The sequence below is a fragment of the Carassius gibelio genome, chromosome B9, assembly GCF_023724105.1.
Source record: "Carassius gibelio isolate Cgi1373 ecotype wild population from Czech Republic chromosome B9, carGib1.2-hapl.c, whole genome shotgun sequence".
Taxonomy (NCBI): Eukaryota; Metazoa; Chordata; class Actinopteri; order Cypriniformes; family Cyprinidae; genus Carassius; species Carassius gibelio.
The window spans coordinates 25,401,856-25,423,882 of NC_068404.1; the positions used below are offsets into that span (position 1 = coordinate 25,401,856).

At 35.9% G+C, this 22,027-nt stretch overlaps 1 protein-coding gene across 5 annotated transcripts in view; it reads right to left on the reverse strand.

The window, feature by feature from the left end:
- Positions 1–22,027, reverse strand: part of LOC127964686 (histone deacetylase 4) — a 202,155-nt gene that overhangs the window by 68,702 nt on the left and 111,426 nt on the right. For all 5 annotated transcript variants that reach the window (XM_052564965.1, XM_052564967.1, XM_052564964.1 and 2 more), the window contains 4 exons: positions 16,598–16,842; positions 13,259–13,409; positions 11,074–11,194; positions 8,474–8,592 (listed from right to left, as the gene is read on the reverse strand). In XM_052564965.1, the coding sequence (XP_052420925.1) occupies positions 8,474–8,592; positions 11,074–11,194; positions 13,259–13,409; positions 16,598–16,842 (636 nt within the window). The remainder of the gene's footprint in view (positions 1–8,473; positions 8,593–11,073; positions 11,195–13,258; positions 13,410–16,597; positions 16,843–22,027) is intronic.

Below are 22,027 nucleotides of genomic sequence, written 5' to 3' on the forward strand. Positions count from 1 at the left end.
TGAGGGACACGTTTCCTCTCCCAGTCATGCGTATATCTTTTAAGAAACATTAAAACAATTTAGTATATGGTTTAAAAAAAAGTTATTTAGTTAACCTATTTTTTTTTCCTTTTTTAAGCATAAACCATATTTTTGTTGTCATTGTTGTTAGTAAAGATTCATGCTTAAAACAGGATACAAAAATGTAAACTTAGTTTATTAATAAAATAGTCAAAATAAATTATAGTAAGACTGTATGTTAGCAGTAGATTCAGCAAGAGGGCATATAATATTGAATATTAAAATATTAAAAAAATTAAAAGTATACTTGCACCTTAGTGTGTGTCTGTGAGTACACACACCCAAACCTATATACATTTCTTTTTTTTCAGGTAATTCTTTTTTTTTTTTGATGATTAGTTAGTTCAAATTTCAAATTTAATAATTACTAGTTACATAATAATTAGTAGTCAATGAGTGTAAATAATTATATAAACTAAATCAATTACTGTCAGTACATTAACATTATCAACATTCAATTCCATACAAAATAAGAATAATACGTCTGAAACAAATTGATCATGTTTTAAAAAAAAACTGACTAAGGTTTATCATTGATTAATACATTTTTTTGTAGTATGAGATACTGCTTTGAAGTTAATTGTGGACAAGGGCAATGTTTCTGAAACAACTGAATATATGCTAAATTAAAAGATCAAACATCTGCATTGCATCAGAGCACAGAAATAAACATCAGACTGAATAATCACATTGCAACAATAAAGTATTGTGGGAAAACATAATTTATTACCTCCTATGGTTTCTAATGAGTCATAACACATTGAAATGGATGAGTTCAAATGAATGTTCAAAGTAAAAACCTGCACCACTGGCTCAAATAATTTCTGTAGATGCTGAGGAAACATTGATTCCATCACTTCTCATCTCAAGAGCACTCTATTCTGAAAAGCCAATCTTGTGGTTATACTTCTACAACTAGATAGATATGAGGATGACACTTCTTGTAAGTGGTAGGAACATTCCCAGACATCTATGTTAAAGAAAGCTGGGCATGCAGCCATTAATGCTTACATTAGAAAGGCCAGAGGAACACGGAACGGTAATAACGGTAATAACAGGAGTAAATTCATCAAGCATTCGTCCATCTTACGCCATCTGCCATATAATAAAAAGTAGAAACAACTTTTACGATTACAAAACTTGAGCATCACCACAAAGCACATTTAACAGTAACGTATTAAAATTTCTTTCTTTTTTTACTGTACAAAAGCAATAAAAATACCATAATATGTTCACAGAGATTAGGAAAACAAGCTAAGTCCACATACTTGGTTCTCTGAAAAAACCATATATTCTACTTTGAAATGTGAGTTCCGTGTCGGAATGTCTGTTTTTGTTTCGGTCTGCGTGATTCTGCAAAATGCCAAATTAGCCAATAGGATTTCAACACTCTGGGTTGCCAGTTGGTGGAAAACACAGCGTATCGCCATGGAAGCCAGTAAACAAACTGGGCAAGAAATCACAGATCCTATCCGACCTAAAAATCCTCAGCATCCATCTAAACAGCTTTGTGACCAGAGCAACTGAAATGCAAATAAAACTATTTTGGATATAGACTGCAATACCCAATCCAACCACTAGCAGTTAATATTAGATACTGCACCTATAAAATTATATTTAAAATCCAACAGCTCTCAAGCTATACAACCTCTGGTCTGACCACTTGATTAATTTGAATAGTTTTATCATGAAATATAGGCCATAGTCTGCAGCTGTAAAGGAAATGGATGAGCACTCTCGCTGGCAGGACTCAAGGCCCTTGACTCGCACCCACCTCTTGTAAAAACTGTTGAGACGGCAGAAGTGTGCGAGTGTGTTCGGGCCAGCACTGTTCCAGAACTCTCTGACACGTCCGCTGCAGTGGCCCATGATATTTGCTGATGTTACACACTCACACACGTCTGCTCCAATCTCAACTCCTGAAGGGTGACGGTGACCCTACTGACAAGGCAGGACAGGTTAAAAACTATTTTCACCAAGTGAAAGTCCACAATGTGGATAAATGAAGTCATATTTATTTATTTACAGTAGCTCTTCATACAAGGAGTCTCAAAGCAGCTTCACAGTAATAAGAAAATAACGATAGTATTTAATATTGTCATTATTCAACTTTAGTAAGCTTAAGTGTAGTTTCAGTGTAGTTCAGAAAAGCACAATGGATGCACAGATATTAAAATCTATAAGCCAATATTTCTTTAATTTTTTTTTAATGGCCGATAACCAATAAAGTATATTACAATTGTAGATTTGTTCAATTAATAGTCAATCAATGATTATACGGAGCAACATGACAATGGATATTCGCTTTGAGATTTTTAGATTCCAGAAAAAAAAAAAAAAAAGTTTTTTTACAAAGTGAAAGATCGCCATCAAGGTTTTAGCTTGAGTTTAACCATAATGCAGAAAAGCACTAAGGATGCAAAGCTATTAAAATCAATAAGTCAATATTTCTTTTCATTTTATGGATGATATAAAAAATTTGTCCGACTAATTAAAAAAAATAAAGCCTAAAATAATAGTTTCAAATGCAGATATTTGAAAACAATATTTCTTTTACATTATTCAACAATTCGTCTCCTGTGTCACATCACCGAAGCACCATTTTAGAGAACATCCACTGAACGCAAAATACGTACGCTATTCTGTGTCAGCCGTGACACAAGTATATGTTTTCTACACGTATTTACGCTTTGATTTGAAGGAAAACAGTGCATCATTGTGGCGCGGCTGACACAGAAGAGCGTAAGCTGCCTGCGTTCAGCTCTTACTCTAAAAAATGGCTTTTGCTATTTTGCAAGTTGTCTGAGCATTACAGCCAAACTAATGTCCCTATTATAAAGACAAAGCCTTTCAAGGTAACAACAACAACAAAAAAGAGGCAGATATTTAGATCAAAAAGTAAAATAAATTCTTATTTTCTTATTTCTTTTTTTTTTTTAGAACAAAGATAAATGAATGACAAAGATACACATTACAACTACACATAATATACAAATAAGTAAACGGTGAGTGATTTTTCTCTTTGTGTTATGTTGTTTTATTAATGTTAAAGGAATAGTTCACTCAAAAATTCAAATTCGGTCAGCTGTCTGTCAATTCTTTCATATTGTTTTATTTTTTTATACCACCATTTACTCACTCAAAAGTGGGTTTTAAACCTGAATTGAATTGAAGTTTCTTTCTTCTTCTGAACATAAATGCTGTTTTGAGGAACGTGGAAAACCAAACAGTTGCTGGTCCACAGTGACCTCCAGAGTATTTGTTGCTTTTATTTGCAACTGTTCGGTTACCCACATTCTTCAAAATATCTTCTTTTGTGTTCAGCACAAGAAAGAAATTAATACAGGTTTGGGACAACGTGAAAGTAAATAAATAATGACAGAAATGAAATTTTAGGGTGTTCTATTCCTTCACAGTAATGACAGTACCCTGCGTGTTTAATAGACCTACTGCAAAACTGCTCCAGTTGCCCTGTGTATCATCAGCCTAACTTGTTTCAAAAGCCCTAAAAACGTACTGAACATACTGTAAACAAACAGACAACTGTTTGCATTTGCATACACGTTTGTCAGCTTTTGGTTACCAAACCTGCTCCGTCCTGTGCACTCTTCTGTCCTTTACAGCCTGCATCCCAGCTCTTATTAGCAGGTATTAGCTCACAAATTGCAACCTCCAGGCTGATTAGTGTAATTGTGTTTAAAGCTCAAGCTCAATTCCTTCCAGATTTCTCTATCCTCGGCTTTCTAATCCTGTAAACCACCCAGCGAAAATTGATGTGTCAACATGAATGTGAAGAGCACTTCGATGTAACCTGGAGGTGATTCATATGGTGTACAAATGAGAAGAGCAACGGCAATGCTTTGTGCGACGTCTCAAACTCATTTTCTGTAAAAGTGTCCTATTTCTGATCAAATGAGGGCCAATGTGTTTCAAGTGAAGCATAACAGACAGTCATTTACTCAGTGCTCCAAGGCTGTCAACAGCGACTAATTATTTGCGAGGAATTCTGAGCCAGATTTTCTAAGAAAAAACACTTGTGCATGACTTGTGAAAGAATGAGTCACCGAAAAAGAGTCAGGGTTGTTACAAGCCCGCTCTGCGCAAAATGTCAGCTCTGTGACCTTCCCGCCTGCTCAAACACGTTCAGAAGAGCACAGCCTCGCAGCACTGCAGGAGAAACGCATGAATGAAACAAAAGAGCTCTCGCTGAGTCACATACTTACAGCATACATTCACACTTACTGCAGAAAGGAAGCTGGAGGATATTACCCGTAAAAGAAGCATGCTCCAGGACTGCAATACTTATTCGAAAAAGTATATAATTATGCTACATTATGATAGTTTTCCACTACTTTTTCTGTCTTTTTTTTCACATATGAAAATCACAAGAAATGGAAAGCATCACAAATCGGAATGGTACATTTTTATATTCTCTTGCAAAATCAACAGAAATTTGCATCATGAAACTTCATAAAAATCATTAGATTAGATACCGAATTTAATAAATAATAATAATTTCATTTTATGCATACAAATATATTTCAGAGATACTACTACATGTTTATGGCAAAGGTATGCAAAGTGTTATTTTTGTCTGCGACATACCAAAAAAAATTGGAAAGTAATGCACATTGAAACAAGTATGTAAATTTGGCAACATGTTTTTTTATGCATTACATAAAATAAAAAAATATATACATATGTTACTTGTGTGTACCTTAATGAGCAGTGCCAATATTGTGTCAAATACATTTTTTGTGAAGACTGATCATGAAGAACAAAAATTTGATTACATAAAAAAGATTCTCTGAAAAGTCTGATTACATAACCTTACATATTTAAAAACGGTAACTGTGTATATTACAATATTACATTTCAATGAATTGCTGTGTAAAATAAAAATATGATTATCTGTTAAAATCTGTTCGTACAAAATGTAATTTAACAAAGTTACTGATATTGCATCAATCTAATGAGTAATGTAATGTTTCACGAAAAAAATAATAATAATCGGACTACGTGAAAAATCTGATTTCATAATACATTTTTTATTAGAAAGTACTAGATATTGTGGAAATATTGTGGAGCGACATCACTTTGTTCATGAAATCACTTGTTGCATAAAATCTGATTATGTAAAAAATCTGATAACTTACAGTATCTGATGCTAAATTAGATATTTGAAGGAGAAAAAAATGATTATGCAACATGCAGAGCTTATTTGAACAATATAACTACACTTGTCAAACGTCACTTAACTCGTTGAGAACAGCAAATTCGATAATGAAACTTGTAACACATAATGTCCCAAAACACTGCTCACCACTATCAGAAAACCATGACAAAACCCCAGAAGAGCAAGCGTCTGTGCAGCATTCACTGGACACTGGACATCTAGCAGACTTCACTGTCCTAAAACAACATCACACTTCCTGCAGCTGCCAACGGCCAAGGTTCCAGATGTCCGGCGGTTAGGGGAGACGTGTGAAAACAGACTCGGGCCTGTCCTGAGAGGGAAAGCGAGCGGCAAACAGTTCTGGTTAAGACCGGGCCACCCTCCTTCTCCATAACCCCCCTGCAGGAATGCACTCTGCCAGCCAGAGCAAACTGAGGTTTATCTACAGCGGGACGACTGGAATCGACTTGCAAACGAGCCCCACCGCAAACTCAATCATCAGAACTAAACAAAGAACATTTCACAGCTTGAAGTTCAGACCATCGGATCCTCTTTCCCGGAGCACCACCGCCTGTATGCTCCTGCTGCTTTCCCAGGTTAACAGCTCACATGGGAAATATAACCGTGAAAGGACGTCAAAGAGGTTGTGCCACTCATGGATAATGAAAACAATGAACTGTGGGAACACAGATCACATCAAACCAAACCGTGGATTGCAACAGCACAATCAGGGTCCAATATTAACACCCGCCAAGCGCCAAATGTGAGCAGATGACGACATCTAACTTGTCAACAGCACATTTATAGGTAAGATCATAAGAATCTCAGATTATGTGCAAGTAACATGCAAAAAAAATTCTGCAGATGAAATAAAAGTAAATTCAAATCAATTAAAATCAAACACAAAAACAATCTATTAAAGAAAAATGAACAACTGTTAATTGTTGAAAAGTTTCTGTAGGCTGTATGAAGTCATTTTTTTAACTGAACCCCATGTGGCAACACATATGGTGGAATATTCTTTCGCATTAAGATGAAATTAAAACTGTGGAACAAAATAATTTGTTTCTTTTGACAGGTGCAGTTGAAAAGCACAGTGACTCATGTCGTTTGGCACAAATATGCAAGAAAAAAAAATTATGAAATAACCAATTTAATTAAATAAACTAAAGTGTCTCTTTCTTACAGGGAAAGATAAAATTAAATAAAATAATATAACAACTAAACAACCTGTTTCTTATAGGGATAAACTAGAAAAAAACACTAAAATAATATATAATATAAAGAAGAATATATTAAAAGCGAACCTGTCACTGAAACTGTAAATAAAATAAAAAATAAAAATAAAAAATAAAAAAATGCCTTTATGGAAACTGATATCCTTTAAATTTTCTCAGATTATATACAATTTGTCAGGTGCAGCAAAACATTCATTTTGGACTCAATCATCCTCATGGAGACCTAGAGGTCATAAAGGTTGCTGTACAGTAGGACCCTTTGATTTAGGTAGCAGGAGCTGCAGTTACGACTGTAGTGCACTCCGCAGCACCTCCCCCTCCTGTCTCCCTGGCCTGCACTGTAATTACGCAGGTCTCACCGGGGATCTGTGTGTGCTAAAGGCCCAGGGCAGGTTGTACTGCGGGTCCCTGACAGGCCCATTTCCAGGGTGATTAATGAGCACAGAGGCCTTCCTCTACCTAAACCAGCCCAAAGTGAGTCTGCATAGGAATTGCCCTTGAGTGCTCTCCTGCAGCGGGGCGGGGGGACTTCTTTAACACACACTGCCTGCATGAAGCCCGATAGTGAAGACAGTGATGCTGAAGCAGGAGACCACAGACACTGGAGCTCTTCTTAACACACAGCAGATGTCAAGAGAGAATGTCTTTACCTAAACGTCCTAGAACCTCATGGACGTTCACGTTTCTCCTCAAAAGCAGAAAACTTTCCAGAACGTTTCGCGAGAGAGAGAGAGAGAGAGAGAAACCAATAGGAATCTCTAATGTCATCAATCTAAGCAATGTAACCTGGACCTTAGATGCATCTAAAAAAACAACAACAACTTGTTCTAGTCATGCTTTACAAAAAAAAAAAAAAAAAAAAAAAAAAAAAAAAAAAAGGAAAAACCCTTATTTATTAATTTCTTTCCATAATAATTCGGTATATTGCCCTTCTGAATTGTAATGGAACATGAAAAAACTTTATATTTCTAATAATAAAATAAAAAAAATAATAATAAATTTGTAAGTTTTAATGCTATAAAGTAATGTATTTGAGTTATTGGAAAAAAATAGTTTATGTATATATATTCTCTTTATGTATATACTGTATTCTGTATATACAGTATGAATGGGAAGTGTGTCCAGATTTTTGACTGGTACTGTATTATGATATACACAAAGAATATCGGCCGATACATGGATGAAGGACTTTTTTAACCCTCTAATATCGGTATCGGCCCCCCCCAAAAAAACCAAATTTAAGCATTAATAAGCATTTTAATTTAATGGTCATGAAAATTAAATGTTGGAGTAAACTGTCATAACTATTACTAGCAAAATAAATTGTCCTAAAATACGTTTAATTAACTTAGTTTTAAATATTTAAATTATGAAATGTTTTAATAAATTTGTATTTATTAATATTATTATTTTGTTAATTTATTAATTATTATTTTTTAAATATTTTTTACTCATTATTATTTACTTAATATTCCTTTGAATTTGGGGATATATTTATGTTAATTTATTACTAAAAAATTAAACAATAATTTATAAAATAATAACAATTAATAAAATGACATAAGCTCATAGCAAAATGACCAAAAATTTAATTAAAATAAATGCTAAAAATTTAAAAATAAAAGCGAATTCATAAAAAAAAACTAAATAAAATTATAATTGTACACGGATAATACTAAAATAACACTGTTAAGAACATCTTTGATTATATAATTTTTTTGGCACATTAATTTTAAGCCATTCAAACACAGCTCCACATTTTGTAGCCGATGAACTTCACAATCTTTTACAGATGTGTGTGAGTGTGAGAAAACAGCTTCTGCATCCACAGAAGGAAAAAGTGGTTTCCACGAGCGTCAATGGAAGCAAAGGTCACAGAGTTTGTTCAACATTTTTTGGAACCAGTTTCGGAGTAAGTAAACCTGAACTGGTGTAAGCAACCCTAGTAAAAGTGAAAAGACTGGGCAAGATGCATTGAGAAAAAGGAGCTTAGCTTTACCTGTCTTGCGGAGCGGGAAGTCATCTTTGGGGTCGTACATTCCCAGCACCGGGTGGTTGTAAGTGGAAATCCCTGTCTGAGGTGGTGAGCTCTGGTCCAGGGAGCTGTGCTGGGTTTTCCTGTGGAACAAATCACAAACACACACTCAGGTACTCAAATATGTGCATTTCTAGACATTTCCACACACAGCTGCTCACCATTCCCAGCAGCGGGATGCTTTTTGCCAACTAATGGGAATGCAAACTCAGATCACCCATAATGCCTCAGTGTGGTCTAAGTGGGGGGGAGGGGGTATCATTCTGTTTACAAATAAACACACTTGAGCCATCAAAGCTCTGCAAAAATAAAGGATTTGCTCCTTCTAAACAGGAAAGACAACTGCAGCGGGGCATCTGAGGTCAGCTGGCTTCCAACAAGAGTGACAAGTCAAGTTTCTACATTGTTACAAAACAAAAGTGTATTTTTTAAAAATGGAATCTAAATTAATTCAAGATATAAAGAACTCAAAAAATATAAAATTCAAAAGCTAACCTAGAGAAAGATAAATAAATGAAGTACATAAATAATTAAATAAAATTAGACACTACTTGATTATCAGAAACGTTGGTAGTTGCAGCTCTAAATAAAGCCATTAAATTTACATATGTAATAAGAATATGAATATATATTATAATTCGATTTAATTTAGAGAACTATTTAACAAATAAATTCGACAAATAAATATAATATTAAGTAAACAAGTCAATAAAGTAAACAAATATATATATATATATATATATATATATATATATATATATATACACATATATATATATACACACACACTCTAAATAACATGCATTATTTAATAAACCAAAATAATTCCGAAATTCAATAAATAATAATAATTTCATTTTATGCATACAAATATATATCAGAGATACTACTACTGTTACTAATGATTTTATGGTATTTTAGATCAAATAAATTCAACCTTGGTGAGCATTAAATAATAATAATAAAAAATGTATTGGCCCTAAACTTTTGAATAGTAGTTTATGTACATAGATATGTAAATGCAAAGCCTGGAACATTTCTCTCAAAAGGCCTCACAGATGAGTAGTGTGAGTTTTTCACACAAACACACCCCTATTCACATCCACACCCTTACACACTGACACACTGACACATGCCTCCTCTTCACCGCTATCTTTCACACATGACAAGCTCCCCAATCAAAACTTGCTCAAATATTTCTAGAACCCAGAGGTGACAGCTAGCTACATCTTTTGTGTGGTGAAGGGAGAAACAAAACTGTCAGTCAAAGTAGAAACTTACATAACATGGTTTTCCTTCGGCTAACAGCTGCAAGCGAACAGCTATACTACACTCTGACACTTGGCATACGTTGTGTGTAGCATGTCGATCTTTAGCTTTGTTTTGATCTGCTTTTAAGATCTTTGTGACGTCTTAGGTAATCTGATCACAGCACTAAATACAGGTGTAAACAGGTCCAAACCACTTCAGTATTCGATCACTCAAACCACATTCAGAGCTGGTGCAAACACTTGTGACTAGAGGTGCTCCGATCACGATCGGCCGATCGTTATGCGCATCTCGTCAGTAAAGCCGGTTTTCTAATCAGCGGTTAATTCCATCAGGTGCGTGATTTCACATAGAGCAGCTGTTACTACACAGAGCCGTTGTTAATAGAGAAGATGCGCAAATCACGTTAATTTTCAGCGTTTATTGGCCCATCTTCTCAGTTAACAACGGCTCTGTGTAGTAACAGCTGCTCAATGTGAAATCACGCACCTGATGGAATTAACAGCTGATTAGAGAACCGGCTTTACTGACGAGATGCGCATTAACGATCGGCCGATCGTGATCGGAGCACCCCTACTTGTGACGACACTACATTCATAGTGAATGTGTCCTGATGCATCTCAGATAGCAGTGAACAACAACTACTAACTTGCCAATCAATCACTGTGCTCATCTCTTGGATAATGAATACAATGAAACAAAATTAAAGCTCACCAAAATGAATAAATAAATGAATAATTAGATTTTTATTTTTTGTTAAGAGGTGCAGCTGACAAATAAACAAAAACAAATTTAAAACAAAGAAATAGCTAATTATTGTTTCCTACATGGGGGGAAAAATCTTTTTTATTTTTTATTTTTTTTTATAAGTGACCTGCACTGTTTGTCACAAATATGCAAAAAAAAAAAAAAAAAAAAAATTAATCTCTTTCTAACAGGAAAAATGAAAATTAATAAAATAAAACAAATAAAAATAAAACACAATAAAATTCCAGTTGCCTTTTTATAAATTTGATATGTTTATTATGTTTATTAATGTTTATTATTAATACACTTGACTTGTGTGAACCGGTTTACAATTTATTTTATTTTTGTATTATATCGTGATATAATAATACACACACAAATATATCATATATTAATTTACTTCACAAACCAGAAAGCTGCATGTTAAGGTTAACTGTAAACTGCATGCAGTTCTGTCTCAAATGACTGCTTTGTCAAAACCAGATGTAAACAGGACCTGTGAGATGCCCTTTCTAAAACATCTGCACCGATCAGGTTTTGATACTCACCCGTACCAGTAGCGTGGGTCGTTGGGCAGGCAGTGGTTGAGGCTCCTCTGGGCCAGCGCTTTCTTCTTGTTGAGGACGAACTCCTGCAACCTCATCTTCACCTCAGTGCTCGCCACAGCGCCTGTCGATCAGAGCCCACAGTTCAGGAAGATCACAAACAGCCGAGCAGCGGGACATTAATGGCATTTTCTCAGCCTCTAGCCGCGCCAACCACAAGATCTATCTAAAAGCCTCGGGAAGGGGTTTCATGCATTTGTGACAGTCAATTTCTCCGCCATTTCTAAACCCTGTAATTTGCAGTGCTGTAATTTCGTCTTCTAAATGCACTTAAAAAAAACTCTTAATAGTCTGAGACCGAGAAGATCGAACAGTGCCCAATTGATCACGACCACAAAGGCTGACACTTGTTTTCTGGTGTCGATAAACAGCTCTTCCACTGCAGGCCGACTCGGTTCAGATATCTCTTCACATCTGAGAGGAACAACCCTTTATCCGGTCTTAAATAGAGAGAGCAAACTCTCTATTCCAATTCCCATTGAGACCGCCACGGTTAAACAAAGAATTTTTTTTTCTCACTATTGTTCCTTCTCTCAAAGAAACACATCAGATGGATGAATTCTCACAGCTTTTCCTTCAATTAACACCTTTCCCATCGTCTGTAAACATGTCCCCAGAGGCCGTCGCTAGTGTACGCACACGCCTGCACCGCCAGACAACACGCGCTCCTCGCAGGCAACAGGTGACCGCCGTGTCAACCACAACAGTGACGGATAAAAATAGACCGGCTGTACTGTACTGCCAGGAGCATCTCAGATAAGGAAACACTCTCTGAGAAAACCACTGGTAATGTTGCTCATGCCTGAAACACCAAATATTAAATTGTGTGCAACATACTTAATATATCTAATAAGATATCAGATCATTGATTTTGGCAAAAACTACCATAGACTTAACAGGCCACGCACACACTAGCTATGTTTCCCATTCACCTATTTTTATGCACTTTTTGAGATATCGCATAATAAAATAAAATCACGTAAACACCAAGATGCATTAAACATGCATGAAAAAAGACAAAAAAAAAACATAAGCAGTTAAAAAAAAAAATTATTAGGAAAAAATGCATAAACGACAATGGAAACGCATTTACCAAACAAATTATATGATGTGCATCAGAAAAGTAATGTGACTTTGCGCGATCGGATGGCATAACCGGACTAACATTGCACAGCAAGATAATCTGACTGCATTTACTGCATCTATAAACTCTCGTCTAAGCACAACTTATTTATTACACATGTCTTGCTGCATAGGAACTTTTTTAGTGCTTTTTTCGCAAAAGATCTGTGCGATATTGCAATTTTGTAATAAATTCGCAACTTCGGCTGAAAACATGGCTACTGTTTCAAGAGGGAAAACTGCATATAAATATGGGAAAGAATGCCCTTAATTTGTTTGTTTGTTTGTTTGTTTATGTTTGGAAGGTTACTTCACAGAACCTGTTCTTGAAAGGGTTGCCATGTCCACTTATTATAAGCAATGCAAATTAAGCATAATTTTGCTTCTTGTTTGAGCATAGATAATAAAGTGATCCAGTTTCTGGAGTTAATAGATTAGGTAGGTGCAGTAGCTTATTTTCAAGATAATGCACTTGGATTTAAGTTTATTATGGGCTTGTTCTTTATTGTTGTTTTTTTTCTGAATTTATCAGGAGTCAATGCGGTTGTAGAACGCGGTTGTCACTCCTGTAAATTACTGAACGGTGTGTGTGTACAGAACAGGATTGAACACTGAAAGGCGAACTAACAACCAAATTTACATCCAATGTATATGTAGTCGTAGTGAAGATACAGAAACCAAATTTTACACTAATAATGTGTTTTGAATAAGCAAACACCCTTAAAATGTAGTTTTTTTTATTGAAAGTTTTTAGAAGGAAAACAGGTGGTCAGAAGGGAGTAATGCAGGTCAGACTCAAACTTATATCATCTACACGAGTGGTGCGATATATCGTCTAAATTGGTCTGACAACATGGACATTTGACTACTTCGGGCAAGTTTTTAATTTTGGTTATGAAAAGCAATTATAATGCTGAGACAGACATCCAAGCCACGGTGCTGCTGATTAGCCTAATAAATCAAAGACCTTTATGTGTTTCAGTCAGGTAATTAGTTTTTCACTCACTCTCTTGGCCGCGTTCTTTGTTTTTGAGTAACTGGAGCTTCTGTTCCCGCTGCTGTTTCTCCAGCTCCTGTTCCTGACGATGGCGCTCCAACTTCCGCTGGTGTTCCAGGAGCTCCTGCTGATGTTTCAGGGCCAGGAGATCCTGCTGATGCTGAAGGGGAGGAAGAACAACACACACACATAAACATTATTCAAGTCAATACAGTGGACTTTTAAAAAACATGTTATTCTGTTCTTACTGAGTATGATTCTCTGGTGTATCTTATTTCAAATATATACAGTACAGACCAAAAGTTTGGACACACCTTCTCATTTCTTTATTTTCATGACTATGTAAATTGTAGAGTCACACTGAAGGCATCAAGGGCTATTTGAGCAAGAAGGAGAGTGATGGGGTGCTGCGCCAGATGACCTGGCCTCCACAGTCACTGGACCTGAACCCAATCCAGATGGTTTAGGGGTGAGCTGGACCGCAGACAGAAGGCAAAAGGGCCAATAAGTGCTAAGCATCTCTCGGGGAACTCCTTCAAGACTGTTGGAAGACCATTTCAGGTGACTACCTCTTGAAGCTCATCAAGAGAATGCCAAGAGTGTGCAAAGCAGTAATCAAAGCAAAAGAAGATCCTACAATATGACATATTTTCAGCTGTTTCACACTTTTTTGTTATGTATATAATTCCATATATAATTCCACATGTGTTAATTCATAGTTTTGATGCCTTCAGTGTGAATCTACAATTTTCATAGTCATGAAAATAAAGAAAACTCTTTGAATGAGAAGGTGTGTCCAAACTTTTGGTCTGTACTGTACATAAAACAAATAAAAACATGAAATAAATGAAAAATCAACAAAAACACTATTGTTCAAAAGTTTAGGGTCAGTAAGTCTTTTTAATTGAAAAGTAACTAACTTCCATTCAGCAAGGATGCATTAAATTTGCAGTCACTTACAATATATATATATATATATATATATATATATATATATATATAATAAAAACAACAACGAAAAACTGTTTTTAACAATGATAATAATAATAGGCTAAATATTTCTTGAGCATTAAATCGGCATATTATGATGATTTCTGTAGGATCATGTGACACTGAAGACTGGAGGAATGATGCTGATAATTCAGGAATAAAGAGGAATAAATTACATTTAAAAATATATTACAATAAAACAAACAGCTATTTTTAATTGTAATAATATTTCAAAAATTACTGTTTTTACTGTATTTTTATCAGTTAATTAAAAGCCCTGGTGCTTTATTTTTTAAATGTATATTATTTTTATCTATTTCATTTTTTAATTTCTTTCTTTCATTTATATATATATATATATATATATATATATATATATATATATATATATATATATATATATATGTATGTATGTATGTATGTATGTATGTATGTATGTATATATATATATATATATATATATATATATATATATATATATATATATATATATATACATACATACATACATACATACATATATATATATACATACATACATATATATATATATATATATATATATATATATATATATATACATACATACATATATATATATATATATATATATATATATATTATTTTTTTTTACCAATAAGATTATGATAGTAAAAAGAAAAAAAAACAGCTTTTCACACTGACTCTATACTGAAGACACACGACTCCACCAAAGTCGTACCACCAATAACTAGACGCAATTGTTGGAAATACCCACATCATACAAGAAAGCAGTTCCTGAATGTGATTATCGATATCTTCTTGTATAACATAAAAGCAACATTCCAAATGTATTCCAAATGAAACTAACATAAGCAATTACATCAACAGCTCCCTGACTAAAATGAGTGTTAAAAGATGCTGGTAATCTCTCTCACAGTGTGCTCTGTTAATGCAGCCATTGCGTCTAGCAGTTACTCAGCTCAGCAGCAGTCACATCACATCCATTACTGGCTTGTGATGATGGGTAATATCAGAGCCGTATACAGCTGATGCTTGGATGCTGAATGGATCTCTGTGATTCTGGTCAGTTAAATCACGTTAACACTGACACAGGGTCTAATCAAGCTCGTGGCTAGTCTGGAAGCAAGCAGTTACTTAAGATGCTTTTATCCAGCCTCGATACTCCTCTTTTTTGTCAATCAAGTATTTCCTCTCACAAGGACAGAGTTCCCACAGCGATTGCAGTCACCCGTCTCCCGGCCTCACAATGAGAGCTCAGTCTGGAGGCCAATGACAGCAGCACTGCCTCAGGAAACCACAGACACGACAGAGCGTTCAATATCCAAACAAACTCCACTCCTCACAATCCCCACAAGAAATGGAAAATCAAAGACAGAAGCGTGGGAGCTTTGAAGGAAAGGAAGAACGGAGACGAGAACCGCTGCACTGTGAGCTCTCTCCAGAAATAGAATCAAAATTTTGTCATTATTTACTCTCCCAAACTAAACGCTGTTACTGTCTCCATGGAACACAAAAAGTTTAAACTGCACTCGTCCATTCAATTTCACACCAAAGCTTTCTTAAATGGCTTTTTGGTTAAATGCTTGAAATAAGGTTTGTGGTTAACACAGGCTCAAGATGTTTTTTACATATTATTCTATGACATCAAATAAATCAGAAATACCTAGGGCCTTATGAAATTAGTTTGATAAATTTTTTCCATTAACATTTTAGAAATCAAAAAGCATGTCTAAAAAACTAATCATGGAACTGATCATTTAAAAACAAAATGTATTAGTTAACAAAAGATACATTTTTAGAGTCACGTGAAATCTGATTTTATTTTTCACCAAATTCAGCTTTATTTTTCATGTTTGCTGTATTACATTTTTTTCTCTCTGGATTCCATTTTAAAGATTGAATTAAATTCTAAAAATCTAAATATGTCTAATCAAATGATTTTTAAAACAATAAGGGCTGATGGAATGTGGTAATCTATGGTAATCAAATAAAGACAATCACGGAAACAGAAATCATAGTGCCCTTCTTGGGATTTTTATTTAAATTAACTTTTAAAACCGTTTAGACTGTCAGAGTTGTCAGAAGCTTAACAGTGGTGACGCTAATGTCGTGCGACCATGCTTCCATCATTTGATGTCTGCCGATTGTATTTAGGCTTCAAAATTCAGAACACTAGCTTTTCTATTTGTGAAAATTATCATTATGAACAAAATTCATGTAAGAATCATAAACCTTTGTCAAACACAATGCCCATTTTCTACAACAATCCAAAGCCAGATGCAAACTTCCAGGTAGCCCAACAAAAACAGCTCGTCCCCGCAGCGCTCTGTACCGAGTCGGTGGCCCTCGCCTCACCTTGACGTGCTCCTGCAGCTGCGCTTCATGCTGGCGCGAGAGCTGCTCGTGCTGCCGCTGAAACTCTGCGATCAGGAGCTGCCTCTGTATCTGCTGTTTGTGCTTGAGGGCCAGAAGCTCCTGCTGCAGCTGCTGCTCGCGCTGGGCCGGGTCCGACGGCGCCAGAGTGAACTGGTGATCCACACGCAGGTCCATGGGGATGGCAGAAGGCGGCACTTGCAGTGGCAGCGCCGCACTCACATCAACTGTGGGAAGAGAGAACAGAGACTCAACAAAGTACTCAGAGTTTTTAACTTTTAGGAAAAGCTTTTCTAAGTCAACATTCAAATGTCCTTTACACAAACTAACTTTAATGCTGCAAAAACGAGACGCACAGGTAAGTCAATTTGACAAGAAAATACTGATGTGTACAAAGACTATACATTTACATTATTTACATTATACACTTATCCCCAAAGGTATCTTTCTCAAACCAAATCTTTAAAAATATTATATAAATAATAAAATTATATACTGTCTACTTCATCTTTCTATAGATAGATAAACACACACATTATTGTGGTTTATTATCAAATAAAATTAATACTATAAACATATGCACAATTTTCAATAATAACTCAAATATAAAATGATGATTTATTAGATGTATAAATACAACAGTCATTAATTAATAAAGATTAAATAAAGGTGAATTTCTTTTTCTTTTTTATTAATTTAATAAATGTTCATTTCAATGTAATTTGTAGTTTATGACTAAATTGTGTGTCCATGTGACACACACACACACACACACACACACAAACAATTTATTCAAACTATGTGGATTAATAAATTTAAATAATGAACATTTATTTAAATTTTATTTCAACATAAATATGAAAAAAAAAATGTAAACAAATAATTAAAATACTCAAAGATAACAAGAATCAAGGATTTTACAATGCAGTGTAGCACTTGTCAGAAGATGAGAACGTGCTAGAGTAAGTTCACATGATGTCTGTTCCAAAAAACAATGTTAGTTAAAGCAACTATCCTATCAACCACATCTTGAACATTCCTCAAAAGATGCACACAGAGAACAGTACTGCGTCAGCATCATAGCGGCCATCAAATTAAACAGAGGAAAGAAACCTCATGTTCCTGCCACAGATCTTGGTTAGATTCACTACGGACGAACAGCGTCACTGGAATCAGGAAGCGGCCTGGCTTGCGGCATCTTCTTCAATCATCTCTATCTCATAACAGATAAATCTGAAAACAACTTAGGAACTGAGCAATTGCATTCCACAGCGAGGATGCTTTTGTTGATAAGTGGCTTTACAACCTTAAAGCTAGATTTTAGAGGTAAAATGAGCAATGAAATTCAACAAGAATAAGTAGGACAACACTAAATTACATTTTATTTTGCTATTTCTTTTTAGAAACTGTAATTACAATTCTGCTTATTCAAGCTTAGCCCAGGAATTCTTGAATATCACCAACACATCACTATAAACTAGGATTTGTACTATTATTAGGATTGCATTGCATTATTTATATCATTTCTATAGCATACTAGCTCTTTTTCCAGGCTAAAACTAAGCCAAGGTGAACAAAGCAGACGTGGTCTGCAATAAACGGACCTCTGACACCATATTACATCCAGACCGATGGCGTGGGAGCTCTTCATTTGTGCATTAGTGAATGGGAGAGTTTTTAGGGGGAACACTGAACACATTCATGCTTCAAGTGTCAGCTCCACTCATGGGACGTCACGATGCCCCGAATGCCACAAGTTCAAGGATGCTCCTCTGACCCCACAACAGAAGAAACAAAAGCACTCAGCGGAAGCCCCGAGGCCGCACAAAGGCCAGCGTCAAAGGCTATTTGATATAATGGAATAAAAAACCACTCTTTAATCCTGACCCAATCATGTCATAAAATCATATTGATGACGCAAATCCTTGGTCACAAAGGGGCCGTTGATGCCCGGCCCCCTGAAACTGACCACTACGCTCTTTTGCAGTCCACGCTCAGCTGGACAGGAAGCAGTCAACTACTGAACTACTTCCTCCACATTTACTTTGCATCAATAAGTGGTGATAAGAGCGTTGTTTATCTGTGTCTTTGCTGTCAAGAGACAGGCAAAACATATTTGAAATTTACCGCCCAGTCCAAACAAAGCCCAGTGGCAAAAAAAAACCCAAACAACTATTGGCAGTAATTAAAATGGCAAAGAAAACAACAGTGCACAAGCAAACAGAAAACTCTAATTCAATTCATAAATACTTTTTAAATGTCTTTCATTCAAAATGGCTAATTTTGGTTTGCTGAAAATGTAATAGTTTAGATGTGAGTTCAGAAGGGAACAAACACTGGCCCAAACCCAAATGATGCACATGTGGCTCCCTTTCAATTTATGAGTATGATTTTGAACTGCATTTTCCACAGGACGTTGAATTGTAATGACAAGAGGATTTTACTGAATTGCAATTCAAAGAAATTTGACACAGGTAATCGGTTTTGGAAAATCTGTCTGTCTGCTTATATTACATTTGTCTGTCCCTCCATCCATCATATCTACCTATTTGCCTTTCCTTCCATCCTTCCATCCATCTACTTATCTACAGTATCTGTCTTTCTATCCATCCATCCACTGTAACTATCCATCAGTCTATCCATCCATCATTTGTTTGTCTAACCATTTGTCTTTCCATGCATCCATCCTTCCATCATATCTATCCATTTGCCTTTTCTTTCCATGCATCCATCCATCCCTTCATCGGTTTACCTACCTTCAATATATATCCATCAACAGTATCTATCCTTCTGTCTTTCTATCCATCCATCCATTCATCCATCCATCGTATCTATCCAATTGTCATTCTATGCATCCATCCACAGTATCCATTCCATCAGTATCTATCCATTTGTCTCTCAATTCATCCATCCATCATATCTATCCATTTACCTTTCTTTCCATCCATCCATCCACAGAATCTATCCATCAGTCTGTCTTTCTATCCATCCATCCATAGAACATATCATTCATCTGCCTATCCATTTGTCTTCCCATGTATCCATCCAGAGTATCTATCAATCAGTGTCTATTCATTTGTCTTTAAATCAATCCACCCATCCATCCAACCATCCATTCATGCATCCAGTCATATATATCCATCTACCTATCTACAGTATCTATCCATCAATCTGCATATCGGTTTGTCTTTCTATCCATCCAACAATCTGTCCATATATCCAACCAACCAATTACCCACAGTTTGGGGAAGTCGTGGCCTAATGGTTAGAGAGTCGGACTCGCAATCCAAGGGTTTTGATTCAAGTCTCGGGCCGGCAGGGATTGTAGGTGGGGAGAGTGCATGTACAGTGCTCTCTCCACCCTCAAGACCACAACTGAGGTGCCCTTGAGCAAGGCACCGAACCCCCGACTGCTCCCCGGGTGCCGCAGCATAAATGGCTGCCCACTGCTCCGGCTGTGTGTTCACGGTGTGTGTGTGTGTCCACCATACAGCCATCCATCTACAGTATACAAGTGCTGGTCATATAATTAGAATATCATCAAAAAGTTGATCAAAAATCTTCCCCATGATTGTGTAGCCTACAGAACTAAACTGATAGACCATTTAAAGGCTTTGCAGGTGTTTTGAGTTAACTAGCTGATTAGAGTGTGGCACCAGGTGTCTTCAATATTGAACCTTTTCACAATATTCTAATTTTCTGAGATACTGAATTTGGGATTTTCCTTAGTTGTCAGTTATAAACATCAAAATTTAAAGAAATAAACATTTGAAATATATCAGTCTGTGTATAATGAATGAATATAATATACAAGTTTCACTTTTTGAATGGAATTAGCGAAATAAATCAACGTTTATCCTGTAACGATGATATATCCTTTATATCCATTCATTTGTCAAATCCATTTGTCTCTCCATCAGTCTGTCTATCTGTTTGTCTTTCTATCCATCCTACTATCCATTTGCCTACAGTATGTATCCATGTTTATCTATTTGTCTTTCCATGTATCCATCCACAATATCTATCCATTTGTCTTTCCATCCACCCATTCACCTACAGCATATATCCATTTGTTTGTCAATCCAGTTGTTTCTCCATCCATCCATCCATCCATCCATCCACCTACAGTATATATCTATCCATCAGTCTAAACCATTTGTCTTTCCATCCATCCGTCCGTCCATCCGTCCATCCATCTGTCTGTCTATCCTGTCTTTCCATCCAACTAAAGTATCTATCCATCAGTTTATCAATCCATCCGTCCAAACTTTTATCCAGCCACCAACAATATATAACCATCCATCTGTCTATCAATGTTTCTTTCCATTTATCCAGCCTATAAACTTTTTTAAGCAAACATTCAAAGTTTGTCTCCATTAACTTTGCTTTTTAGTTACAGTAGTTACATATTTGAATATCTCTGAAAACAGTTAATTTTAATTCTACTTCCTTACATTCAAATTGAGGAAACCAAATTCACTCAATTCAATTCTCATTGGTGCACAACTGAACTGAGAACTGTAAGATCCACTTCGTCACCACCTCAATTTCAGCAGAGAGCGTGCAGAGGCAGGATGAGCCTTCCCTGCGCGTAAAGCCCAGATACAGTGCTAAAGTTTGTTTACTAGTCTAATTATTTCTTACAGAGAAGATTAGATAGCATTTGCTGTGCTCTCAGAGGATATACTCTTGGCACACACTTAGGAAGACTGTTAGGACAGCCAGGGCACTACATGTTACAGTTAGGATACACACTGGAGACGTAGGGGATATGCATTTCTACCCAATTAGAATGATGCAATATAAGCGTAAAGAGAAATAATCACCCCTGCAGCACTACTTCTGCAAAAGGGGATTTGCTGACCTGCAGAGCGCTGGCCGAACATGCACACGGATACACACCCACATGCTCTACGGTCTGAAATGATGGAGATTGATTCACCAAGGCCATGAATGCGGCGGCCAACCATTACACTATGTACCTTGTGAGGAGTGATGCATCCTGGGACAGTGAGCACTCTGCACTGCTATCCATCAGCAATACATCACATTTAAGTCAGGAAATGGGTGCAGGTGCAACTCTACTGAGAGCAAGTCCAGGCATCTCTACTGCACCAACCGTCCTGCCTAAAACAACAGCGTCCAGTTTTATAAAACTCACTTTAACAAGACAGAACTTATGGAGAGGCTCAAACACACACACACACACACACACACACACACAGGTAGGGTGCAGCAGATTCAAAAACAGTCAGACAGTGCAGAATTTAGGGGTCTTGAGACGTGTTTTAGAACTTGACAGGCTATTAAATACATATTTCCTCTATAAATAGTTATACTGTATAATATGAAAAGTAATGTTAATTTAGATTTTTTTATTTTGATATAGTATATCTCAAAACTAAAACAAAT